The sequence below is a fragment of the Hippopotamus amphibius genome, chromosome 12 (assembly GCF_030028045.1).
Source record: "Hippopotamus amphibius kiboko isolate mHipAmp2 chromosome 12, mHipAmp2.hap2, whole genome shotgun sequence".
NCBI lineage: Eukaryota > Metazoa > Chordata > Mammalia > Artiodactyla > Hippopotamidae > Hippopotamus > Hippopotamus amphibius.
Window position 1 is genome coordinate 69,998,438 of NC_080197.1, and position 27,631 is coordinate 70,026,068.

Here is a 27,631-nt window from a genome sequence, read left to right on the forward strand (position 1 = left end):
CTGATTCACTTTGTTGTACAGCAGAAACTGGCACAACAGTGTAAAGCAATTATATTCCAATAAACAGCTTTAAAAATAAAATAAAATAAAACAAAAATAACGTTTCATAATCAATGCCATCTTAGGAGTCAAGAAAATATAAAATAATTAAATGACCATTTCTTTAATAGCAATCAACAAATATTTGTCAAAAAGTAAACTTTTTATCTGTAGGTAATAAAGTTAATATGTGTTACCACAAAACTGGAGGTCATCAGCATCACTTATCGATTCCCACTGCCTGGCTCAGCTTCAAGGTCTTCTTTCCCAAGATGCAGGCACAGCGAGAGGTTCCTCAGTGTTGGCTCAGAGCAGCCTGCACAAATTAGGCTAACAGTTAGTTTAACAAATTCAGGTAACAGTGTAACCAGCGGGCAAATGTGCAAAAAGAGTCCTCATGTGGACAGAACGTTTGAATAAACAAAATGGTACCATGAATGAATTGGGAGATTGGGATACCAAATAGTACACTCTAAATATATGCAGTTTATTGTATGTTAACTGTATCTCAATAAAAGTTCTTTAAAAAAATAAAATAAAATAAAATAAAATAATAAAAAATAAATTAAAAAAATTAAAGAAAAGAAAAACCACACAAGTGTTCCTGGAGACACAGTAAAAGTCGTGTTTTCAGAGAACTAGAATTTCAAGGGTAGAGGTAGCAGTGGGGAGGGGAACGTCCTGATGAACGTCCTGTGCGTGCCACAGAGGGAGGAGCATTCAGAGGGTGTACGGAGATCTGTAAAATTTGGGGTGACAGGGGTGCCGTAAAAGCATGATGGGCACTGAACCACAGTCACGGAATTCAAATTCTGGCCACGCCTGACTCTGGTTTTTGATCTTGGAAAAGTTACTTTATTCTTTAAAGCCACTTTACTGGGAAAGTCATAATTATTTTGAGTTTCGGGTTCCTTCTTTGTAAAATGATTATAAAATACGTTTAACAGTGTGAGGAGAAACAATGTTTATAAAATACTTCGTAGGGAGAACAGACACAATAAATGGTAATAAAATTTGTCAGAAGGTTTTGAATAGAAGTGAATGAGCAAAGCTGTGATTTGGGCAATTAACGTAGAATCTGTGATTAAAACGGACTGGAGAAAGTACTAAGTAGAAAACGAGTTAAGATGCTTTTTCAATTGTCTGGATGAGATGTGGTGGGGCGGCGGCGGGGGGGGGTAGGGGGGCGCAAACTAAGACATCTGTCGGTGGAGATGCAGCAGCCAGGGGTCCCTAAGGGCAGGGACTACAAAGACTGTGAACCTGGTATAGTACCTGCCTGGGGACAGAGCCTGAGGCTGGAGGCCTGGAAAGCAAGCGAAAAATCGGAAGCTCCGCAGTTTAGCGTCCAGGTACCTGAAAGAGGACACGGCATGGGACACAGTAGGGCGGGTGGGGGGAAGGGGTGTTCACCACCGCTGCCTAAATCCCACACAGAGGAGCATCTGTTTCCAGGCCCCCAGCGAGGAGGTCAGAGTCAGTACAGGAGGCAGGGTGGACAAAGGACCGCTGGCGCCCCTCCCAGATCCCACAGGGCTCTGGCAGGTGGCCCGGCGGAGGCTGCGCCCGGCCACCGCCCCGCCCCTCCCGCTGCGTCCCGCCTCCCCCTGCGCCGCGCGCGTCCCGAGGGGCGGAGCCCGCGAGCCACGACCCCACCCCCGCTAGGCACGCCCTCCGGCTCGCCCGGCCCGTCCGTCACGCCTGGCCCTGCCCCGCTGGTCCCGCGGCCCAGCGCGAGCCCGCCGCCCCGCCACCCCACCCCGCGTCTGCACCCGCGTCGGAGCGCCGCGGCGACACCATGTTCGGAATGATCAAGAACTCGCTGTTTGGGAGAGTAGAGACTTGGCCTTGGCAGGTCCTGAGCAAAGGGGTCAAGGTAGGCCCAGAGGGCTGCCGAGGACCGGAAGGGGGGCCGCGCCCACCTCACCCTGTTTGCGGCTGGAGCGTGGGCAGGTGGGGCAGGAATGGGCCCGGGAATGTGGGTTCTGGCGTCTGCCGTGGGCACGGTCCTCCGGTGCGCAGCACTTGGACTGGGAAGGCGGGGAGTAGGCGGTGGGGTGCGGCGAGCCGAAGGGCTCTGCTGGGAGGAGGGGAGACAAAGAGGCAGGATGGGTTTGAAGGGAGAATCCCAGCTTAGCGAGATGGACCGCGCCTGTTGAATGCATTCGTCAATGTAAACATTACCAACATTCTGAATGTTTGTTCGCTGAGAGGCCTTCGTGGCAGGAAAGACTGAAAAAGTGCTTTTCCTTAAGAAACTCCCAGACTGTCCTTGGTGGAGAACTGAGTTTACAAGAACAAGATGTGCGCTGCGTGGAGGTAACTGTGCAAGGCTGGGAGCGCAGGGGAAGGAACCATCCGTTCTGCCAGCGGGCGATGGTGGGGCCTGCGCGGAGGAAGTGCCGACAGCTGGGCCTCAGGGGTGTTTAGGAATGCACAGAAACCAGAAGAGCCTGTGCAAAGGCCCAGAGCTGAAAGATGGCTTGTTAGCCAATGGAACTCCCAGAGTTGGGCTCCTAGAATACGGGATGACTGAGGAGGGCATCATTGCAGTTTCGCCCCAAATTGACATCAGTGCTCACCCAGGCAAATTGGACTGCCCCCTGAAAACAAGAAATCTGCCACTAGATGATAATTCCTTGCAGACAGGTACTCTGTGCACCTCGTGGCTGTAAACTCAGCTCCCTGCCCAGTGCTTCATTTGCTCGAAGACCGTGTTGTTGGGGAGACAAGGCCAGGTACCCATTACAATGATCATCACACAGAAGCCCTCAACTGGAGTCTGGACTCATCAGGTACCCGTAGCCAGAGGCCTGTTACATCATCTGTCTATATCAGTTTCCTTAGCCGTGTGTAGAATAAGCAGTTTAACCCTGATCAAAGATGACCTACTCAGATGCCTACAAGCAGCCAGGCACGTAATGAAAGTGAGCGACAGACTATAAGGCAAGGTGGAGACTGAGACAAGTTGGAGAAAGAGAACTCAAGTCCCCATCTACAAAGGGTAGTTCCAGGCAGTTGTCATGCAGTGATGTGAACCAGGGTTGCCAGGATTTTAAGGAAACCAGCAGTCCAGACTCTTCGTGGGAAATCTCTAAATTTAAAATTTATTCGTTCAACAAATACCTGTTTGCTGTGTGCCAGCCATGGGCCAGGTACTCTTACAGGCAACAGGAGTAAAGCAGTGAACAAAACTGGCAAAAATCCCTGTCCTCATGGAGTTTCTATTTTAGTGACTAATGAACAAATAAGTCAAATATTTCACATATCAGGTGGTGATAAGTGCTGTGATCAAAAAAAAAAAAAGCAGGGGGGACTTCCCTGGTGACGCGGTGGTTAAGAATCCGCCTGTCAATGCAGGGGACACAGGTTTGAGTCCTGGTCTGGGAAGATCCCACATGCCACAGAGCAACTAAGCCCGTGAGCCACAACTACTGAGCCTGTGCTGCAGAGCCAGTGAGCCACAACTATTGAGCCCACATGCCACAGCTACTGAAGCCCACGTGCCACGCACCTAGAGCCTGTGCTCTGCAACAAGAGAAGCCACCACAATGAGAAGCCTGCACAGCTCAAGAGTAGCCCCTGCTCGCCGCAACTAGAGAAAGCCTGCATGTAGCAGAGAAGACCCAATGCAGCCAATTAATTAATTAATTTTTTTTTTAAAGCAGGGACGGGAAGGAAGGATTAGAGAGCGTTAGGGGTGAGGCTGTGGTTTTGAGTAAGGCAACGGTGTCAGTTTTAACTGTTACAAAAGTTTATAAACACTGAGGTCAGGTAGGCAGGAGGATCTGTCTGGGGTGGCATGTCCCCTGTGTGCATACCAATCTGTGGACTCAGCCCAATGATCTCTAGGGTCCTTCTTGGCCTTGACACTTGAAGAATCCACGTGTTACCCACAACTCTCAGAGAACTTTCCTTTCTGTAGTAGAATCAGGCTCACTTTGTCTTTGGTGGTAATAATTATTTGCAATGCAGGCTCAGTGTCAGGGCTCCCATTGGAAGGCACTAGTGGGAGATAGGAGGACAGGAAGAAGGATGAGGCCAGGGTATTTCTCCCTCTCCTTCTCCACCCTATCAGGTCTCTGGAACCAGGAGTTTCTCTAGGGCTCCAGCACTTGCTAGCCAGGCCACCATGGTTCTCATTTTCACTAAGTGACCCAAGTATCTGAGCTCAGGTAACAGATCACCCTCCTTCTACCTCTGTAGGGCACTTACTAACCTCTGGGTTGCTTCACTGTCCCTGTTGGGCATCTCAGCTCTTTTAAGATCTATGAAATCAATTCTCTGAATCCAGGTGCCTCTGTTCAAAACACCCTGGTCATTTCTGTTTCCTGTTAGTCCTTTATTAGTACAGTGTCCCTGCCACTGATTTGGTGCCTCTAGGGATAAATGCTGCTCCCTGATAAGCATCTTCCCTCAACATCTGATAAGAATATGGGTCTATAGGAGATATTGTTATGGGAATGAAACAAACCATTTAACCCAAATGAACCTCAGTTCCTGCAGCTGTAGAAGGGGTATCAAAATATCTTCCCCATCCACTCCCAGAGTTGCTAGAAATTTTAAATTTTTTAAGAAACGTGAAAATGATTTGTAAACTAATATACTCTATAAATGTAATAATATTGTTATATCAGAACTCATCTCAGCTCCACTCTTACTAGCTTCGTGGTCACGGGCAACTTAACCTCTCTGATACTAATCATGAGAGAAAATAATTCACGTCCTGTAAGCTTGTTTGGAAATTTAAAAAAGGGAACCAATTATAAAGTTGTTCAACAAAATACCTAGCACTTCACTGTTAGCTTTCCCTTACTTTTCCAGGTAATTTGGGGTAAGTTACTTAACCTCTTAACCACTCTGAATCCTGAAATTCCTCAGCTATAAGATGAAAATGACAATCCCTTATGTAACAATTAATTAAATATTCAAAGATACTTGTAAACCATTTTTTAAAGATATACAAATTCAGGGTGTTGTTATTGTGACAAGAGTCTTTTTTTATAAATTTATTTATTTATTTATTTTATTGGCTGTGTTGGGTCTTTCTTTGCTGTGCGCAGGCTTTCTTTAGTTGCGGTGAGTGGGGGCTACTCTTTATTGTGGTGCGCAGGCTCCACATTGCCGTGGCTTCTCTTGTTGCAGAGCACAGGCTCTAGGCGTGTGGGCTTCAGTAGTTGCAGCACATGTGCTCAATAGTTGTGGCTCACGGGCTTAGTTGCTCCATGGCATGTGGGATCTTCCTGGAGCAGGGATCGAACCTGTGTCCCCTGCATTGTCAGGCAGATTCTTAACCACTGCGCCACCTAGGAAGCCCGAGAGTCTCTTTCTGAGATGATCTTTCTCTGCGTCTTCTTCCAGAAAGAGTCTAGGTCAGAAACCATTGTCCATGGATATAGCACAGGGGGTGCCCCATGTAGCTCAAAGTCAGGTTCAACCAGATGTTCTAGGATGATTCCAGGTACCCGGTAGAGAGGCCCAGACTGCTGCGGGCCTTATCGGGTGCCTTCTGCATTGCTTGGGAGAGAGAGGAGGATGCACAGCTCTCTGTGTGGGGTTGGGTGGGTCTTGTGGGTGCTGAGAGCAGGACTGATATTAGTAACGGACATCTCTATGGCATTTGTTTCCAGCCTGGGCACGTTGATTAGGACCTCACTGCCTGCCTTGGAATCCTGGCTCCACCTCCTGCCACTGTATCTTGGGCACGTTACTTAACCTCTTGTGTTCCAGTTTCATCCGAAAATGAAGATAAAAACACTTACCTTTTCACAGAGTTGTTAGAGGGATTGAATGAATGAATCCACATAAAATGTTTAAAATAATACGTAGCACATAAAAATAGTATTCATTTAGGTTGATCATTATTATAATAATTATTATTGTTTTCTTATAATGAAAAAGCTGGCTTCCAAAATCCACATGTATACCAAGCACATCAGGTTGCAAGGAAAAAACAAAAACAAAACAGCCTTGCAGATGACCTTGCAAGTCTCATAGCAAGAGGCATTCTTGCAACATCTCTGTCTGGGGCTTGAACTTAACCAGGATTCCCACTGAATGTCGAAAACTGCTGTTTGTGGCCACTGGCCAAAATCCTCATCTAGTTACTGCTGTGGGAGCACAAGGTGGCTGGATGTGGGGTGGGGGAAGGCCATTAATTTTTTCCACATAACAAGGACATGCACTCAAAATGTTAAATTTGAAGCATCAAATGTGCTAATACTGTTAACTTAGGTGCTTTATTGTCTGCAGAAATAGAACTCTATTTAAATTCAGCTCCCTGGAGAATCAGAATAGTTGGATAAGATCCAGTGGTTCAAATGAGAAGTTATAGACATAGATGCTGTGAAAACAGGTGGTACCTGTTAGAGAACCATCTTCAGACAGTGTGACCCAGCCTTCCTCCAGGATGGATGTAGTTAGGCTAAGTCCTCATCTCTCCAGCCCACTATGGCTACCATATTTCTTGTCATTAGAGTTAAATCAGGCTTCACTCCACTGCCTCCTTTCCCACAAATCCCTATAGAGGGTCCACTATTTGCATGCAAGACGTGGTCCTAGATGCTGGGAGATACAGTGGGAAACGATACAGACAGTCCCTGACTCCATGGGGCTTACGGTTGCAGATGGAGCTTAAACACATTATTATTCCAGTACAATTGCCACTGTAATTATATTCCATTATAATTTTATTGTAATTATAATTACAGTATACTATGTTGTGAAAACACAGGGGCCTATAGAAAATGTCATGGGGAACCTGTTTTAAGCTGGGATCCTCTCTGAGGAAGTGACTTTTAGGTTGGGGCCTGTTGGATAAGTAGGGGTTCATCAGGCAGAGAGAGGAAAGGAATCCCCCAGGGAGAGGAAGAGGCAGATACGGAGGCCCTGAGGCAGAAATGACCATGATTGAGGGAAAGCAGAAGACCAGTGAGGAGGTGCTCTGGGTGTGGCTGGCAGAGTAGGCAGAAGCTCAGTGGCGCCTGGACCATCACACATAAGAACTCAGTGAATGACAGCTTTTAGGTGGGGGATTCATTAACATGATTAATTTATATAGAATCTCTGTGCATGTTCCCTGGGCAACACAGCCTCATTCACAGCCGTAGTTACCCTTTAAGCTGACACATCCTAAGTGAGCTGGGCCCCTGCTGAGCTCCAGATCCATGTGTCCAGCTGTGTAATGGACAGTTTGTTCATCTGTAATAGGAGGCAGATGAACTGATGGATTTGTAAGCACCCTTCCAGCTCTAGCATCACCTGTCTTTGAAGTTCATGGGAAGCTGGGATCATTCGGGAAGAGGAGGTAGAGTTAAGTGAAGCCTGAAAGCATGGTACACTTACCATGGGGGCTGGGCTCTCTGAATCAAACCGCATTCCTTTCTTGGTAGCTTTTCTTTCCTGGCTGTGGACTTTCTGCCTAGGGAACAAGCTGAGAGCAGGCTCACTCAAGACTCAGACACACCTGAAAAACCCTATATTTAGATCACAGAAGTAGGTTGAACTAATTTGGGGTAGATGAAACAGACTTGCTGTCAGATCACCATCATTGGACTAATGGTTCCAAAATCCAGCTCCCTATGAGAATCTTCAGATCTTCAGAAGTCTGGCCCCTGCCAGTCTCTGGCCTCCTCTCTTGCCGTGCCATCCTGGACAGCGCTTGCTCCAGTGGCAATGAACCACTTGTATTTTTCACCATCATCGTACAGTTCTTCAGCTCTTTGCTTTTATCCCTGTGGTGCCCGCTACCTGAAATCGCCCTTCCTAAACTATCAGAGCATTTACTACATCAGATAATAATTACGTAATTCTTCTCACCAGACTGCCATATATTAATCTCCAGATCTGTAGCACCTGGCAGAGGTTTTCAGTAGATGTTTATTTGATGATTCAATGCATCAGTGACTGAATGTCCAATTGGATGATCTGTAACGACCTCAAATTCAGCTTGACCTACCCAAACTAGTAAGCACGCACGTATGCTCCCCAAACCAACCTAGGTGGCCCTCTTCTCTGCTCCCACACTGCCCTGGAGCACCTCTCCCCTTAAACATATCAGCAGATTATAACCCGTTTTCCTGGCTACTTCTGTTAGATCATGCCTCCTGATGTCAGGGACCATATCTTTCCTCTCTGTAGTTGTTGGCTGAATGAATAAAAGAAGGAAAGAAAACAAAGGAGGGAGCCAGCCAGCTCTTTCTCCACTGATAGTTGATCATTGGTTTTCCCATTTGCAAGAGAAAAAACTGCATTGAATGACTTTTGATGCCCCTGTTCTGAGTTTGACACAGGCCTGCAGATGTCTATCAGAAATAACTACCTCAGTAGCTACAGAGAATGGACTGGAGAACTCGAGGTTTGGGAGGGGGCGGGGGGTGAAGGGGAAACTGAGACGAAGCAAGAGAGTAACACAGACATATATAATAGGTAGTCAGTGGGAAGTTGTATAACAAAGGGAGTCCAACTCGAGGATGGAAGATGCCTTAGAGGACTGGGGTGGGGAGGGTGGGGGGGACTCGAGGGGGGGGAGTCAAGGAAGGGAGGGAATACGGGGATATGTGTATAAAAACAGATGATTGAACTTGGTGTACCCCCAAAAATAAATAAAAAAATAAATAAAAAAGTGCCCACTTCATCCCCTGTGGAACATAGAGCCTTGTGGCAAGCCTTAGACCAGAGTTTGAGGATTTGAATTCTGGTTCCAGTTTCACCACTCAGCAGCTGTGTGGTCCTGGGCAACTGGGACTCTCTGGTTCTTCATTTCCTCTTTGGTAAAATTAGTTTGGTTGGGTGAACTTTGAAACCTCTTTCGTTTCGGGCTGAAATTCTGTGACTCACAGAGTGGCATTTCTGAATTTAAAACATTATAGGTGGCAAGCCTCGGTGGGACCTCAAATGAAGGCTGAGTCTGGTCTCTTCTGTGACAAATGGAGCCAGAAAGAGCAAAATACCCCAAGTTGACATAACACGGTTTGCTACTCAAGGTTCTTTGGAAGTGTCAGACTCGCTAAGGGGAGGACCTCACAGCAGTTCTTGGAATTAGTAGGCACAGTGTCCCAAAGTCAAGGCTGATTTGTGGCCTCTCAAGCCTTGGTCTGGTGCAGTTTCCCCTGCCCCATGTGGAGGGAAGTATATGAAATTGGCACTCAGGGTTTAAGTTCAGACTTCCCCGACCCCTTTCTCACTACTCTCCTTTAATTTTGCATTACAAAAGCAATAGATGTTTTTGCATTCTAGATGTAAAATTATAATATTAAGTGTACTTTTTCAGGCTGTATAGACCACTCACAGTCCTACCCGCCTCCAGAGATGCATTATGTCCCCTTGAAAGTTGAATCTTCAGTCTAAGATGTCGTAGGAAGGCCTGTTTGATCAGCCTGGGGGCAGCCAGGTCCTCTATGATGTCTCTATTTTTTATAATCATTAGTAAGAGAGGCACCTCCTTAATCAATAAATAAATATGTTTTGAGCATCTAACATATAAAGCTGTGTGGTTTAGTTCCTGTCCACAGAGACTTTATAGCAGATTTTTCAAATTGCACTAGCGTTCCATTACCAGATAGTAAAATCAATACAGATCAAGGTTTTTTTTTTTCCTCTTAGCCGGTAAGACTAAAATTCACTTGAGTAGAGCAGAATAGAAGTAAACAAGATAGAAAGAAAAGGCATGTCACTATGGAGAACAGTATGGAGGCTCCTTTAAAAATTAAAAATACAGCTACTATATTTATACAATGGAATATTACTCAGCCATAAAAAAGAATGAAATAATGCCATTTGCAGCAACATGGGTGGACCTAGAGATTATCATACTAAGTGAAGTACGTCAGATGAGGATAAATGTCATGTGATACTGCTTATATGTAGAATCTTTTAAAAAAATGATACAAATGAACTTATATACAAAACAGAAATAGATCCACAGGCATGGAAAACAAATTTATGATTACCAAAGGGGAAAGGGGGAGAGGGATAAATTAGGAGTTTGGGATTAACATATACACACTACTATATGTATTAAATAGATAACTGACAAGGACCTACTGTATAGCATAGGAAACTATGCTCAATAACTTACAAGGGGGAAAGAATGTGTATACATATATATATGTGTGTATATATTATATATATATACATGAATCACTTTACTGTACTCCTAAAACTAAAACAACATTGTAAATCAACTACACTTCAATTGGAAAGAAGGAAGGAAGGAGGGAGGGAGGGAGGGAGGGAGGGAGGAAGGAAGGAAAGAAAGAAGGAAGGAAGGAAGGAAGGAAGGGAGGAAAAGCATGTATCATAATACATCCAGTCCATAAGGGTAAAGTGTTATTTTGTGAAACTTTGCTTCAAACGTGTATATACGTGATAGGGCATGATGTAAAAATGTATTTCTTGTTATGGATTGTGATTTTTTTTTAAGTTTGAAAGCACTCCCTTACAGTAGTTCAGGAATAAGAAATTATATCATATGAGACATAAAATGGTGAGGAGGAGGAAGGATGACGGAGTGATGTGTGGTATCTAGGGAAAGGGTAATGACCTTAGGAAAGAGACTCAACGCAGAGGGGGCATCACTGCCAAGGAGGAAGGATTTGGGGGGGAAGTAACAGTGCAGCTGTTGGTTCAGGGTCGTGGAGGGAGGGGTGTGACTTAGTGAAATGGGTTGGTAAGATGAGTCACGTCTAGGAGTACAGTGTGAACAGAACTACTCTGATTCTTCTTGAATTGCAGCCCTGCTACTAATCTTGGGACCTTAGAGTTTTGTGGGATTGTTGTTGTATTCCTTTGTTTCCTCCTTTTCAATTTTCTCTTCTCTTTTCCTGGATCTCCTGTTATTCAGATGTTGGATCTCTTGGCTTGATCCTTTGATTTTTTTTTTTTCTATTTTCTACTTCTTTGCCTTTTTACTTACTTTCTACACTCTTTCCTTCAATTTTCTCTTCCAACCTTTCTACTGAATTTTTTTCATGTCTGTTATATTTTTAATTTCCCAGAGCTCTTTGATCTCAGAACGTTCTGTTTTTATAGCATTCTGGGGATGTTCTGGGTGGTTTTGGATTTGGAGATGGGACTTCCTTCAAAGCCCAGTGGTTAAGACTCCATGCTTCCACTGCAGGGGGCACAGGTTTGAGATCTCATCAGGAAACTAAGATCCTGCATGCCATGTGGTATAACCAAAAAAAAAAAAAAAAAATTATGTGTGGTTTGGGATGCAATATCTCCTATAATTCTCTGAGGATATTGATTATATGAAGTTTTTTCTGCTGTCTCTACATCTGTAAGAAATCTCAGAATCTATTTCCGATGGCCCTTCATACTCTGGCCTGTCTCTTCCCCTATCAGGCTCATTACGGAAAATTCCTTAGCAGTTTGTGCCACTTGTAATGGACTTTTACTGCTTCGAGAGTCATCACAGGTTGCTATTTTGCATCCCTTAAGCACTGTGTATTCTTTGCCTCCAGGGAGAGGTCTCCTACGAGGAGAGGACCTGTGAGGGCGGGAAGTTTGCCACAGTGGAAGTGACAGATAAGCCTGTGGATGAGGCTCTACGGGAAGCGATGCCTAAAGTCATGAAGTATGTGGGAGGCACCAACGACAAGGGTGAGTATCCTGAAGGATCAGCTCTGGTCTCATAGGCCAGTGCTGCATAGGCTCACGTCATCGATGGAAACACATGGAGGAGCCACAAGGCACCTGTCACTGCCTCTATCCGTGGCACGTGAACTTGCTGTGCTGCCTGGGCACAGGTCTGGGGAGACCCACTGACTTCACGCCAGCCTCCCCCTGAGTTCATGCTTCTGTCCCAGGTATGGAGACGTTCGTTTGTTGTTTTTTAACCCTACAGTGCTTATCACGTCTTTGCATTGGTGGTCTGGGTAAGGTGTGCCCGCGGTAAGCCAAGCCACAGAACAAGGCCAGCTTCTGACTTGAGACCTCTGTTCCCCAGGCAGGAAATCTCCCGAGGCAGGCCCCTGGTAGCTCAGATTCTACAGGGTACTGAGGATCAGTGAGTGATGAGTATCGGGGGGTCCCTGGCTCTGTTCTGGCAAATAAAGTGGCCTGAGAATTCTTAGGCTGCCCCCCTCTTAAAGACCTGGCAGTCCATAGGAATTCCCTGGCAGTCCACTGGTTAGGATTCAGCACTCTCACTGCCGCAGGCCCAGGTTTGTTCCTTGGTTGGGGAACTAAGATCCCACAAGCTGTGCAGTATAGCCTAATAATAATAATAATAAGTTAAAAGGGGACTTCCCTGGTTGTGCAGTGGTTAAGAATCCACCTGCCAATGCAGGGGACACAGGTTCGAGTTCTGGTCCAGGAAGATCCCACATGCCACAGAGCAACTAAGCCTGTGCGCCACAACTACTGAGCCTGTGCTCTAGAGCCCGTGAGCCACAACTACTGAAGCCCGAACACCTAGAGCCCGTGCTCTGCAACAAGAGAAGCCACCGCAATGAGAAGCCCCCACACCGCCAGGAAGAGTAGCCCCTGCTCGTCGCAACTAGAGAAAGACCATGTGCAGCAACAAAGACCCAACGCAGCCAATAAATAAATAAACAAACAAATGTGTGAAGTAAACAAATAAATACATTTATTAAGTAAGTAAACAAATAAATAAATAAAATGACTTGGTAGTCTGTGTTGGCTGCCTCCCTGTTTTTAAAATGATAGGCCCAAAGTTTCAGTGTGCTTTTTAGCACGGAAACCATATTTAAATACGAATTTAACTCTTAAGCTCTCTAATTTGGCCTGCACTTTGGAATCAGTACAAACCCAAAATGGGTCAGAACACCAGGTAAAAAAAGAGACGTGTTGAATTTTTAGGACGTATCTCAAGTTGATAATTGAGAAAGTTAGAAACTGGTGTTAACCTTAGTAACATTTACGAGGACCAAAGTAATCAGGCTTTGGATATAAGTCGACAAGTAGGAGGTCAAGAAGAAATCTTTTCCTTCTTAGCACTTAACATTTTCTTTAGAAGAAAATGTGTAAAAATTATAAACTCATTAAAAAATTTTGAAAATAACAGAACAGCACCCCAACCCATCTTTTCTAACATAATCATTGTCGCCTTCAAATGTATTTTTTAGGGCTTTTTAATAGGTTTTTAAAATGTAATCATAGTGTTTATGCAATATATCCTGCTTCTGTTACTTATTTCATAGTTATTTTCCACTGTAGCTAGTTAGTCCTAAGCATAACTATTAAGAGCTGAATCCTGTTGCATCATGTACCTATAATTTACTTAAACATTCCTATTTTGAACATTTATATGAATCCCAGTTTTTCACAATTATAAATTTTGCAAGGAAAATCCTATTACCTATAGCCTTTTCTGTATTTTGGATTATTTCATTAAAATTGACAATTAGATAGGAAGTAATTAGATACTGATATATTTACAGTCTTAAATATATATTACCAAATAATGTTTTCTAGACGAGTTGAATCACTGCACTCTCACTTCCAATATATACAAATGAGGTGTTTCGTGTGTGTCTGACAATACATTTTAATGCCTGAAATGCTTATGATAAATATCAAGAACAACAAATATTGTCTTGGAAGAAGGATGAGACCAGCAGATGGTCCATGGGCCTGAGCAGATTCTGTTTCTAATACCCACATCCCTCTGTGGGATTTTGTGTTTTCAGGAATCGGGATGGGGATGACAGTTCCTATTTCCTTTGCCGTGTTCCCCAGTGCTGAAGGGTCCCTAGAGAAGAAATTAAAAGTCTGGTTCCGGATTCCAAACGCGTTTCAAAGCAACCCACCAGCTCCCAGCGATGACAGCATTAAGATCGAAGACAGGGAAGGCATCACTGTCTATTCCATGTAAGGAGACGATTCATTAGGCATCCAAGGGTAGCGCTTGAGTCATCTGCAGTGAGCATTTGCATTTATTTTTTTATGGTTTTGAGATGGAATTGACATATAACATTGCATTAGTTTAAAGTATACAACATAATGCTTTGATATATGTTTATCTTATGGAATGATTACCACCATTTAGTTAACATCCTTCATTTGACAAAGTTATAAATTTTTTTCCTGAGATGAAAAATTTTAAGATCCACTCCCTTAGTAACTATCAAATATATAATACAATATACAATATTGTTAACTGTAGTCAATTTGCTCTACATTGCATCCCTAGAACTAATTTATCTTATAGCTGGATGTTTCTACCTTTTGACTACCTTCACCCATTTCTCCCACCCCCCACCTCCCCACCCTCTGGCAATCACCAGTCTGTTCTCTGTATCTGTGAGTTAATTTGTTATTTTTAATTCCAAGTGAAATTATACAGTATTTCCTTTTCTCTGTCTGACTTGTTTCATTTAGCATTATGCCTTCTCAGTCCACCCATGTTGTTGCAAATGGCAAGATTTCCTTCTTTTTATGGCTGTATAATATTTCATTGTATGTATATACCACATCTTCTTTATCCATTCATCTGTCTATGGATGCTCATGTTATTTCTACACCTTGGCTATTGTAAATAATGGTGCAATGAACATAGAGGTGCTAATATCTCTTCAAGCTAGTCATTTCATTTCCTTCAGATATATACTCAGAAGTGGAATTGCTGGATCATATGGTAGTTCTATTTTTAATTTTTTGAGGAACTTCTATACTATTTTCTGTAGTGGCTGTACCAATTTACATTCCCACCAGCAGTGCATAAGCATTCCCTTTTCTCCACATCCTCACCAGCACTTGCTACTTCTTATCTTTTTCATAATAGCCATTCTAACAAGTGTGAGGTGACATCTTATTGTGGCTTTGATTAGCATTTCCCTGCTGATTAGTGAAGTTGAGCACCTTTTCATGTACCTCTTGGACATTTGTGTGTCTTCTTTGGAAAAATGTCTATTCAGATCCTCTGCCCATTTTTTAATCAGATTGTTTGATTTTTTTTTTTACTCTTGAGTTATATTAGTTTTTTATATATTTTGGAAATTAACCCATTACACATATACGATTTGCAGATAATTTCTGCCATTTAATATGTTACCTTTTTATTTTGTGGATGGTTTCCTTTTTCTGTGTAGATGATTTTTAGTTTGATGTAGTTCCACTTGTGTATTTTTGCTTTCATTGCCTGTGATTTCAGTGTCAAATACAAAAAAATCATTGCCAAGACCAATGTTAGGGAGGTTACCCTCTATGGTTTCTTCTGGGAATTTTACAGTTTCAGGTCTTATGTTCAAGTCGTTCATCCTTTTTGAGTTGATTTTTTGTGTATGGTGTAAGATTCAGTCTTGCATGTGGCTGTCCAGTTTTTCCAACACTATCTATTGAAGAGACTGTCCTTTCCCTGTTTTATGTTCTTGGCTTCTTTGTTGTAAATTAGTTAACCATGTATGCTTGGGTTTATTTCTGGACTCTCTGTTCTGGTCCATTTATCTATGTATCTGTTTTTATACCAATACCATACTGTTTTCATTATGATAGCTTTGTAATATAGCTTGGAATCAGGAGATGTGATGCCTTCAGCTTTGTTCTTCTTTCTCCAGATTTTTTGAGCTATTCAGGATCTTTTGTGATTCCATACAAATTTTAAGATTGTTTTTCTATTTCTGTAAAAGATTCCATTGAAATTTTAATAGGGATTGCATTAAATCTGTAGATTGCTTTGTGTAATATGGGCATTTGAACAATATTAACTCTTCTCATCCATGAGCAGGGAATAGCTTTCCATTTATTTGTGTCTTCTCCAAATTTTCCGTTAATGTATTAATAGTTTTCAGTGTAAAGATCTTTCACCTCCTTGGTTAAATTTATTCCTAGGTATTTTGTAAATGCAATGGAATTATTTCTTAATTTCTCTTTCTAAATTCATATTATTGATGAATTAAGTAAGAAATACTGAGTACTGACAGTTTCTCCTTGAATTTCTTCAGCCTGCAGTACCAAAACATTTGCATTGTAGCCAGTTTCAAAATTGATTTGGATACGGAGAATATCCCCTCAGCTTAAGCTGAACACCTACATTGGCCACAGCAGGGTTCTGGGAGACTCAGAAAATATCTAAGTCAATCTGTAGTCTGGGGTCATCAACACGTGGAGAAAATAAAGGGCTGGAGATACCTCTTTTTTACCCCACACTCCCCGTGAGTACCAGAAGGGCAGGGAGTGTTTGCCAGAGCTGGACTGCCACCTCCTTAATTATTCATGGTCTGTGGACCTTTCAGCAAAGCACATGTGCATCCTATTATTCTAGTCCTGTTTCCAGGGCCTCACATGAAGTCCAGTTCCCTTGACTTTAGAGTATAACAGGTGCAGATGGTTGCATGGTTTTATTCTTTGGGTCCCAACCTCCCCTCAGAAGCCAAGTGTCTTCTAGATAATCAGTGACTCCCCAGTTGTTAAAATCCTCCTGTGTGATGGGCACAGAACCACAGACAGGCAGAGACCAGGAGCTTCGCCAGGAGTAGCCATAGGTTGGGGTTTCATTCTGCGCTACAACAACCTCATGAAAAATAAATATACAAATAATCTCACACTGGACAGTTTTTGTCCACTCCCAGGGGCCTCCATACTTAGTTACTATCAATATGTAGCTGCCCTGCTCCAATTCCACCCCCGAGGGTGCAGCGTTCAATGCTAACGCTGAGCACAGGAGCTCCGCTGCTCTGGCGCGTCCTAGGCTGGGTGACACAGCACGCCCCCAGAGGACAGTGCATGCACTGCAGCTGGGCAGCTAGAACTGGAGCCTCCAGCTCTTCCCCTCCAGTCCTATTTCAGACTTCACTGCAGAGGCTGTAGAGAAAGCAAACTCTACTTGCAGAATAACAAGACTGTCTTTCCCCAGGGCAGGGACTAGGGTGGGGAAGCGGGGCGCCTGTTGTGCAAAATTTAAGAAGGCTCTCAGTCTCGCAGTTGTCTAAGTACATGTACCTGGCCCTCAGAGTGAGCGCCTCCTTAAATCTTGCACCCTCGGTGTCTAGGCTGTCTCACCCTAGTTCCCGCTCTGTCCTTTTCTGTCCTCTTTCCAGCATCTTGGGAGGCAGCCTGGCATAATCTAATGAACAAGTATATTTTAGTTTGAATCCTGAATGATGCTTGGGAAGTTACTCAGCCTCTTTAAGACTTAGTTTCCCCATCTTTTAAGTGCTGATAATATAACCTACCTCATAGGATTATTGTTAGAGACTATCTTTCAGTATTTACTGAGAGGCTACTTATAAACTACTTAATGTTTATGACCTGTAGTAGATTTCAGTAATTATTCTTTCCCTTTGCCCCTTCTTATTTCATAAGAAATGAGGGTCACATGATTAAATCGGTTCACATAAAAATACAAGCAGAAGGAACTAGTTTCTAATCATTTCTTTTTTCCAAACCTGGGATAATGACCTGGTCCAGTTTTTTTTCTTTTGCCTTTAACTTTTCAGTATGGAAATCTTCAAACTTATAGAAAGATAGAATAAGATAATGAAACCGTATGTACCCATCACTCATCTTTAATGATAATTAACTCAAGGCCAATTTTGTGTCATGTGTACCCTCGCAACTTCAACCCAGTCCTGACCCTAAATTATTTTTAGGCAGATTCCAGGCATAATATCATTTCATTCATAAATATGTCATTGCAACTACTTAAGACTTTTTAAAAATACAAAAATAATATCTTATTATTCCTAAAATTTTAACAGCAATTCATTAGTTATAATAAAGTATATTTTAAATTATTCAGTTTTCTCCTATTGTTCAGTTTTCTCCTGTTAGCTCATAATTTGTTCCTACAGTTTGTTTGAATCTGGATCCAAATAAGATCCATCCATTGCAGTTGGTTGGTACATCTTTTAAGTTTCATTGATCTGTTGATTTTGCCCCCACCACATATTTTCATTTTTCTTCGTGGTTTGTGGATCATTTGTCCTAGGGTTTCCCACAGTCTGAATTTTGCTGGTTTCCTTACCGTGGCATTTTAACATATTTCTCTGCCCCCTCTATTGCCTGAAATTAGTAGTTGGAAGTAGGGACGTAATCAGACTCAGGTTTGCGTTTGGGGCAAGGGTATTTCATAGATGCTGTTGTGCACCTCCATCAGGGGCTCATGACGTGGGCTGGCCTCTGGTTTTGTGTGTTAGTGGCCGTTTATCACCATTACCCAGATGCCTTGTTTCTTTAGAGGCTTTCAAATGATAATATTCTCTATTTTTCCGTCTTCACTTATTAACTGGAATACTTCGATAAAGAGAAACTTCCCCTTGTCTACTATTTGGTTTCTCTGAGAGAGAGTCATAGAGAAAAGGCCAAATACCTTCTCTTTAATGCGATGCTTTCCCTTTATCAGTTCTCAGAATAATGACTTCGTTTCTTAACACCCTTCGAAGGGAAGGTAGTGTTTTTGAGTATTGATAGAAACATATAAGTTCAAACATAATTGATGTGTTTCAGTTCATTGCAGTTATCATATTCACTGATGCTCAAATTGTCCCATCTTTGGCCAGTGGGAACCTCTTCGAGTTGGTTTCTTGGTCCTTTTGACATGACCCTGGTCATCTCCAGTAGCTTCCTGCTTTCTAGTAGGATAAGATATTTCAGGCACATCTTTACATTTCTTGCTCTAGAGCTGGAATTAGTCATTTCTCCAAGGAACCCTGGTCCCTTATGGTGGGAAAGGGAATCTCTTTAAGAGGTACTATTCAAGCCGAGTTTGTGAAAGTTTCCTTCAGTGCAACCTAAACAGAGAGGAATGTGACAAACAGGATATCCAGCCTGGCTCAGTGAATTTTTTTTTAAACCCAAGTTAGTATCTGATCCTAAGTTGGCATCTAATCACGCCACCACTAGCCACTAGGTGTCACTGCACAGTCAAGTGTGCATTTAAAAGGACCTTTCTGTGGAAGGCAGAGATAATGACTTAGCAGAAGGCACAAATACTGTTTCAGATATTGCACAGTGAGTGCAGTAGATGACAAAATTCATTCTAGAATGAAAGCCCTGCATCCTTAACTCAGTCTTCGTTTTCTATGACCTTGTGAAGGGATGTCCATTGATTAGCAGTATGTATTACAAATGCTTTTTAAATGAATAGAAGGCTATGAAAAATTAACATGATCATAATTTTTTCAGTATTCACAAGAAGCAATAGATTGTCCTCACACTTAGATGAGTGGCCAGATTCCAGATCACTGTTCTCCTTCTGTGTTCTATAAAGGCCACTTAGGCTAGGGCTCAGCCTCCTCAGTGCAATTCATCAGAGACCAACAGCGGGAGAGGTTTGATGGTGTTAACAAGACTTTCATGGTCTTAATGAAATGTCTGGGTGTAAAGGAAAGAGCTGAAAACAGGGAGCTCATTGTTGGAGTGATCTGTGCTCCAAGCCCAGCTCTACCACTTAATGGCTAGAGGACCTTTGGCGTCTCTCCAAGCCTCTCTGTGCCTCATCTTATCATCTGTGAGATGGGGGTAAGAGTAGCTCCCCACGGGGTCATGGTGAGGATGAAATATAACATCCGCAAATGCCTGCACGATGCTAGACATTAGGGAGACGCTCAGTGACTGCCAGGCTGTTCTCTTCCAGACTTCACCATCTTCTGAGAATTAGGTCAAGTTTTACTGAAATTAACAAAAGTGAAGCTACTACCATACACTGGAGTTCAAACCTGAATTCTAATAATTATGATTTCTATAGCTTTGGGTTTCTGAGCTTCAGTTTTCTCATTTATAAGAAAGCACTTAGGACACAGTGTCAGGAGGGTCCAGTGAGACTGCACTTTGTCCGCCCTGAGGCGACACCTCCAAGGATGTCCACGTTGCTTCTCTCTCTCTGAATGACCAGGCCCTGAGGCCACTAGCAGCTTGGGAAGTTAGACCTAGAGGAAGAGGAGTTTGGAAGGAAGGGTCCAGCTGCTAAGCCTCTAGGGTGTTCCCCTAGTACCCTCAGGAGAGTTACAGACCAATGTAGGCCAAGCTCTGAGAGCGTTGCAACACTCCTGTGTATCACAGGAGGTTTGGGCCATGGGGGACGTAATACAGCCTTGCCTCCTTGGCCTGCTAAACATCCAGGCACTCCTGTGCCAGCTTCCAGGGTCCTCACCTGACCATCCTATTGAAAATAGCCCCCCGTCCTTTCCTACCCCCTCACTCTGCTCTAATTTCTCTTCACGTCACTTACCGTCACCTGCTTTATATACCTATTTGTTCATTTATTTACTGTCCTCTCCCTCAGTAAAATGTTCTTGCAGGCAAGGCCTTTGGCTGGTCTCTAATAAGTGCTCAGTTAAAAGCTGATGAGTAAGGGGAATTCCCTGGCAGTCCAGTGGTTAGGACTCTGCACTTTCACTGCTGAGGGTGCAGGTTCAGTCCCTGGTCAGGGAACTAAGATCCCAAAAGCCGCGCAGCACTGCCAAAAAAAGTAAAAATAAAATAAAACAAAAGGGGGTATGTGAGGGCTCTTAAAACAAAATTTTTTAATTAAAAGTAATTATGGTGCATACGTAAATGAATGAAAGTCTTGGTCCTTGCCTTTTCTTGCTCTCCTCCCTCAAGATCTTGGTCCCTCCTGTAGCTTCAGTCACCCTTCCATCACTCTCCTACCGACCTCCATCCAGCTCCCTTAAACGTCTTATCATTCCTCAGACTCAACGTGAAGATGAAGATGAGGCCACTTACATGCTCATTCATTCAAAACATCCCATCTTCATCACTCATTTACTCTGTGCTGGGAAGTGTTTTGGGTGCTGAAAATATGGCAGGGAATAAGCAAAGCCTCCACTCTTTGAGGTGGGAGAAACATTCTAGTGGGGGAAACACAAAAAAAACAAATGTCTCGAGATATTTCAGGACAGTGTCGTTCCAGAGATAAGAAGTGGTATCTGAACTGAAATTATAGGGAAGTATATTTCTACTAAAAAATAAATATATTCAGGACTTTCCTGGTGGTCCAGTGGTTAAGACTTCAAGCTTCCAATGCAGGGGGCACAGGTTCAATCCCTTGTTGGGGAACTAAGGTGCCGCATGCCACATGGCACAACCAAAAGATAAAATAAAATAAATACATACATGTGTACATATATACATACATTCTGGCATAATCTGTCTCAGTAAAATAGACAGATGATGAGGCACTCAAGCCCTTGCCCTGGAGGAATTCAAGGACCATCTGAACAGATGTGTGACAATTACACATGCAACATGTGTCCTAAGTAGGAAGTTTGGTTGCATTTTGACAAATATTTATTGGGTGCCTCTGCTGTTTAAGCCACCTCACCTCTAAGCACCCTGACCATGATAAGATTCTGTATCTAAAACCTAATTCATACCATTCATTCCCCCCACAACTGCTCAGTTGTCCCTTTAGTCGTTCACAAACCGGTACTTGGAAGGGGCTTCAGGCACCAATTCCAGGCGGATGAACCCACATCAACACGGCTAGTGCTGCTGCCTTTTCTTCCAGGCTCCCTGGGAGGCATCACCAAGTAAACCTCCTCGTGTGTCTCCCAGATCCACGTCTGAATGGAGTTCAAATTCCCTCCCACATCTGACCCCGCGTTCTGTCTTCCGAGAGGTCCCCTCCATCGTACCCATCCCATTCGCATCCATCCTGACTCCTTCCTCGTCCACGTCCGCGCTGGCCGAGTCCTCGTCACCTCCTGTCTGTGCCTTCCCCTCCATCTGCTCGGCCACGGTCTTTGTCACCTCCTGCCTGAACCATGGCCAAGGCCTCCTGAGTATTTCTAGTGCTTCCGCCTCTGCCCCTTCTGAGTTGTCCTTTTGTCACCGCCAGCCCTAAAGCACAGGACTGATTGCAGTACTTCCCCTGCCGTTCACCTCTGGCTGTGGGCCTGCCGACCTCTGCCCGAGACACCGCTGGGTGTTGGGGCCAAGCCCAAGGTAGTAATAAGACGAGAAGAGGGATGAGTAAGCTTTGGGTTGGGTCCCCAAGTGTCTGACCAGGCGGTGAAGCCTAGTAAAATGCCCCGTCGTGGCGGGTACTGCCCTCCACAACATGGCCCCACTCCAGGGGTCCACCGGGCCTCAGAGCATCCCGCCCCCACCTCCCAAAGCACCTCCAAACACACACACATACAACATCTGCTCCCAGATCTTCACTCACTCACCCAGCTCCTCTCAGCCCCTCCCCAGTCACTGCTCACGGGAAGCTCTGGAGGGCAGGAGTTTGGGTCATGTTGTTGTCATGTTGGCCGCAGCATCAGGAAGAGATGCATTCGTAGCACCCCTTCGCTTCGCGTCCTAGATCAGAACCAACCATTCCCTCTTCCCTACCACCCGAGCGTTCTGTGCATACCTCCGTTCTAGTGTTTTCTCCTGCCCTGCATAACCTTTATGTGTGTTTCTGTCCTGACCACCACCGTGAGACCTTGCCAGGGTGGAAAGGCATCCCCATCATCTTTATGGCTCCATGCTGTCGAGCGTGTGTTTCCTGCTCAGCGATGCTCAACTCGATAGGCCTCGTTCAGTCTGATTGAATAAAATGCCATGTGCTGTTAAGCGTCTTTCCTGTTGACGTGGAATTATTGGCTCTTCGTCTTATGCTTCCCTTACTGAGCACAGGGCTACGTGCTGACCTGTTGATTGTGAAAGTTCTAGACCACGTCGGATGGTCAGGCTCAGAGTCACTCCATTTCTCCTCTTCCTGGCTGCGTGCCTGCTCCAGGCGCTCCCTGAAAGATAACACCTTATGATCTTTCCGATCTTGGACCAAAGCTTCCGTCCGCTAGCCCACCTCAGTGATACCTGCATCATGCCCCCCCCTCCCCCCGCCACCCCAACTCTTCCAGACCTTTTTAGTCTGTGCCTTTTGTATCTCTGGAATCCAGGGCGTGTGTGTATCCTTCCTCGGTTCCCATGGTAACCAAATTCTTGGGAATGCTGAGCTCTGATGTTGGGTGAGATAAAGTACAGAACCCTGGAGGCAAGAGGCTTTGAAGATGGAGACTTAGACACTTGTTAACAGACGTACAGAAATAATGTGTAGACGCCACGTTTCTTTCCTTTGAGGAGCTCCAAGTGCTTTACGAGCATGCCTTTACCTCACGCTCGGACATGCCTGTGAATCTGGAGAGCTGGGGGCACGGCGTGGTTATCCTTCGAGGGCGGCGTGGCAGCTGAGCCTGGAGGGATGAGGCAGCCAGAGCTGGACCTCCTTCACACCTTAGGGCTCTGTGCCTGGAAGGGTTTGGTTTCCCAGCTTGTCTGTGCGGTTGTGAGAAGGGGGTTCGGGTGAGTTGGTTGCAGTGGCGGCGGGCAGCACACCCAGCTTTGTTTCCCTGGAGAACGCGTCCTTGATGAAGCAATAGGGAAGTTTTCATCCTCGTGACGCGCCTCTCCGTCAGCCTGGGAATAAATATAAAAAGCCAAGGGTTTTTTTTTTCCCCCGGTAATGAATTGAAGACTCCCTGAATGATGACGTTCTCCGCATCGCTCTCTGCGGGGTCTCCCTGGACTCTGACGGCTCCTTTTCAGTGGCCTTTGCCAGGTGCTCGTCCTCCTCCCGCCGCCTGGCACTGGGATTCCCGAGAACAGCCTGCTGACCCCCGTGCGCTCACCGCCTGGGCCTCGTCTCCCTCTTGGCCGTGACCACGGCCAGCCCTGACTCACCGGTGACGCCCGAGCTTCAGTCGCCAGACCCACCCCTTGCTCGGCCGTATCTCTGACTGCAGCGCCTTCCCGAGTCTCAGGAGATTGTGCAGTAGCCGACACGCACGTAGGGACACGACAGCTGTCGCAGGAGTGCGGTTCATAGACGCGCCTTCACGTCAGCATGCCCCAAACCTGATGATGAAGCCACCCACCCCTCGTCTCCGAAGGGGCTCTTCAGCCCGGAGTCCCTATTCTGGTTGGCGGCGTCCGTTTCCAGTCAGAGACTTCACTGGAAGCCCTGGAGGATCCTCAACTCCCCCCACCCCACCCCACCCCCACTTTGGCCTCCCCTCCCCCCACCCACACTCTCCTCCCAAAGTTGCCTTTGTCTAGGCCTTCGTTGTCTCACACTCAGCTCTTCCTGGCCTCCCATCACTCCCTTCCCCCCAAAATACAGTCTCTCCAAAATACAGGCTGATCACGGCCGTCCCTTATTTTAAGACCCTTTCCTGTGTCCATCTTTGCATCTAAGATCAGGCTCAGAGTCCTTAGCGTGACCTTCAAGGCCTTTTCCAACGTGGCCCCAGTCCATCCACTTTGTTTGTTTGCATTCCCACCACTGTGCCCTTAGTAGGTGCTTCAGATTGTATTGTATGAGTGAGTGAAGATGGAGGCTAACAGACTTAGGTCTATCAACCTGAAGACAGCAACTTCCGTCGTTTATCCCAGAATTGTTCATTTAGCCAAGGGGTCTACTATATGTGTGAGGTGCTCAGAATACACCGGTGGACAGAGTGACAAAGATCCCTGCCCTCGTGGGCCTTTATTCTACCAGGGGCCTCAGACCACAAACAATGAATAATTTATATAGTATGTTAGGATAAATTGTATTGTATGTTAGAAGGTGAGACGTTCTGAAGAAAGAAAATGATAGGAAAGAAGGGACGGAGGAAGGAAGGAAGGAAGGAAGGAAGGAAAAGAGGGAGGAGGAAGGGAGGGAGGGAGGGAAGGAAGGGGAAAGAAGAATGGGGAAGGAGAGTGGGGTTACAAGATTAAAAGCGTTTTGAGAGGAGGCCTCAGGGAGAAGACAAGATTGTTAGTTGAGCCAGTTCATTATTAAGCCCTCTTTCTGGGTTCAGGATCTTACTTTAGATCACCATTATGTCTCTCACCTTGGGAGTAAGGGAACTGAATGACTGTTCTGAGCGAATTGCAAAGTAACAATAGCTACTGTTTGCTGCGTTTCCCACGTGATGGGCACGAGGCTGAGGAGTTTGCAAGGTTTTCTCTTCTTTAATCTTTATGACAGCCTTCTGAGTTTGACACCCTCATCTCTGCTGAACAGATGAAGGACCTGAAGCTTAGAGAAATTAAAGTATGTGCCCAAGACCATGAGCTAGACGGTGGCAGAGGTAGGATGTGAGCACACAACTAGCCATTTTGCCTCTCAACTGATGAATGAAGATATTTGAGGACCACTCCTGTGGATGTTTCTAGAAACCAGTAGCTTAAAGAGCCGACACCATCCATTTTCACGGAGAATAACGCAGTATCACAGTGTGAGAGGGGCGACAGAGGCACTCAACACCGGCCTCCCCCCACCCCCATCCCCCTTCCAGCAACTGACTCGTTTCAGACGGGTGGTCGTCAATCTATAGATGTTATTCAGAAATGAGCCCCGTGTCTTACAGGCTTTTATTGCCAGAACAGTCCTTCCTTAAGATTCACCCTCTGCCTCCTAATCCAGTTTCATCTCATTTGAGCCTCGCTGAAGCTAGAACTCACCTTTCTTCATCTGCTTTATAATCTTTCTTCAATAGACTCGAAGGGCCAAGCCTCTTGTCTCCATGTTTTGTAGCTCTTGTCTAGACATTGGAATAACCAACTCCTTAAAGATGAAATCGGGGGTATTTTCAAATCAACAACCCTGTAATCAACATGCTGAATGCTTAGCAAGCATGACTCACCGCTTATAAAAGAGCAAAGCGTGAGTCAGAGAACCCCACCAAAAATAATGTGTTCAGCCAGATCTTGGCTTGGTGCAGATTCAGACCTTTGAGTCATAAAGCTCATTAGAAATGGGGATGTGTTTGACTCTAGTAAAGATTTTCATGCAGCCCCGGATTTGAGTGGTGAATCTGGGGTAGGTCACAGGGTGGCCTTTGAAGCGGAGGCAGATGACATAAGGAGAGAATAATAGTTGTGAAGAGACGAGCTTTACTGCTTCTCTGTCTCCACCTTCTGCCATCAAGAGAAAAGCCTGATTTAGGAAAAACCATCTCTACTTACTAGAAAAGGGAGCCTTTCCTGATTTGAGCAGGAGGAGGGATTTATTAGAAGTTATTTCTTTACTTGGGGCGTGCTTAAAGCTTGCCTCGGGGCCCTCCCAGGGCTTCCTCTGGTCCCTGCCTTTGGTAGCTCTGTTTTTTAACGGAGCTGCTGCTTGTCCTCGGAGCTGCTCTACAGTGGGAGAAACAGGAGCTCCAGCTCCACCCTAGCTCCCCTGCTTCTCCTCCCTGCCCGCTGGCGACAGAGAGGCAGGGCAGAGGGGCAGCTGGGACAGCAGAGGGAGCTAGAGAAAAGGGTAACGGCAGGGCCTTGGGAAAAGCCCACCTCCCGTCTCTTCGGGAAATTTCAGAAAGGGAAGGGACTGGGACCAGGACCCCGGCCCACACCAAAATCCGGGGATGCTCGCGTCCCTTACATAAAATGATGCAGTCTTTGCATATAATCTATACATATCCTTGCATATACTTTAAATCATCTCTAGATGACTTATAATACCTGTTACTGTAAATGCTACGTACATAGTGGGTGGCAGGCAGCAAATTTAAAGTTTTGGTTTCGGGAACTTTCTGGAAGATTTTTTCTGCCAAATATTTTCTGCAGTTGGGCACAGGATACCACCGATACAGAGGGCCGACTGTATTGTGTTTCAGGCTCTGTATTAGAGTTTTTTGCATCCGTGATTGTAGTTAATGTTTATAACCGATTGGAGGAAAAAGGAAACATAGCTCAGTTTTACAAAGGACGCTCTGTGGCTCAGTGAGATTCAATCCACCCCTATAGGAAGGAGCAGATCCAGAATCTTACCACTATAGCGTGCTTGTCATAATAAGAGTAGTGACTTTTTTGAGAACTCCCCCTCTCAGAGACCCTGTCCTTTCTTGACCAGTGACTTGCTCTGTGTCCTCAGGCAGTTTGGCGGTTATGCCAAGGCAACGGACTACGAAGCTCATGCCACCGAGCTGCGTACCGCCCTGGAGGGCACAGCCACCTACCGGAGTGACTTCTACTTCTGCACTGGGTATGACCCTCCCATGAAGCCCTACGGACGTCGCAATGAGGTCTGGCTGGTGAAGAGCAATGAATAACTGGCTGAGCCAGAGCTCCCTGGATGCCTGCGTCTGTGCCCACTTCCTCCAGGAAGGAGCGAAGCCCCCTGTGCAGCTTCTGCAGAACTGACCTTCCTTCAGAGCCAATCAATTACTGCCAATTTCCTGAAATAAGCACGTTCCTGATGCTGACTCTTTTTCTCGTGGTGGGAAATAATGCACCCATGATACACACATCCTTCTAAATGATTTAGAAAATTCCATGGTAGACCAGAAAAACCCAGCAGCATTTTCCCACCTCTCTGGATCCCTAAAAACTGATTTTTAAAAATATTTTTGTTATTGAGGAAGAAGTGTGATTTACATGTAATCTTTCATCTCTGATTCTTATGAGCTTTCTTTAAAAAGAAACCGAAAATAAAGATCTTTGACTTAAACAGCTGAGACAAATCCTAAGTGTCGTTATTTTCCAAGACCCCACAGGTGTATAGATACTGTTGATGGTGTCTACTGTAGCAGGAATCCTACGTTTAGAGTTCCAAATCCTTCAGAATATAAGCCCAAAGATCCCGGGGAAGGAGGACGTGCACCACATGCTTGAATGTCTCTAAATCACAGACATTTACAGTGACTGTGTCTCAGTGATTCCATGATCTGAAATTGAGGATCCTGTTAGCAGCTGTGGGCCACAAAGG

General features: G+C 44.9%; 1 protein-coding gene across 1 annotated transcript; it reads left to right on the forward strand.

Moving 5' to 3' along the window:
* Positions 1 to 1,728: 1,728 nt before the first annotated feature.
* Positions 1,729 to 27,375, forward strand: HEBP1 (heme binding protein 1). Its single transcript, XM_057702318.1, has 4 exons — positions 1,729 to 1,915; positions 11,505 to 11,643; positions 13,695 to 13,875; positions 26,798 to 27,375. Exons 1-4 carry the CDS (start codon positions 1,838 to 1,840, stop codon positions 26,973 to 26,975), a joined length of 576 nt encoding a protein of 191 aa, XP_057558301.1. The 5' UTR covers positions 1,729 to 1,837; the 3' UTR covers positions 26,976 to 27,375.
* Positions 27,376 to 27,631: the final 256 nt, after the last annotated feature.

Bases quoted from the DNA above. Each gene is read 5' to 3' on its own strand.
- HEBP1 (XM_057702318.1), top strand. From the start codon at position 1,838: ATGTTCGGAATGATCAAGAACTCGCTGTTTGGGAGAGTAGAGACTTGG. The intron at 11,644-13,694 runs GTGAGTATCCTG...TTGTGTTTTCAG, and splicing joins GGGAGGCACCAACGACAAGG to GAATCGGGATGGGGATGACA. The intron at 13,876-26,797 runs GTAAGGAGACGA...CTGTGTCCTCAG, and splicing joins GGCATCACTGTCTATTCCAT to GCAGTTTGGCGGTTATGCCA.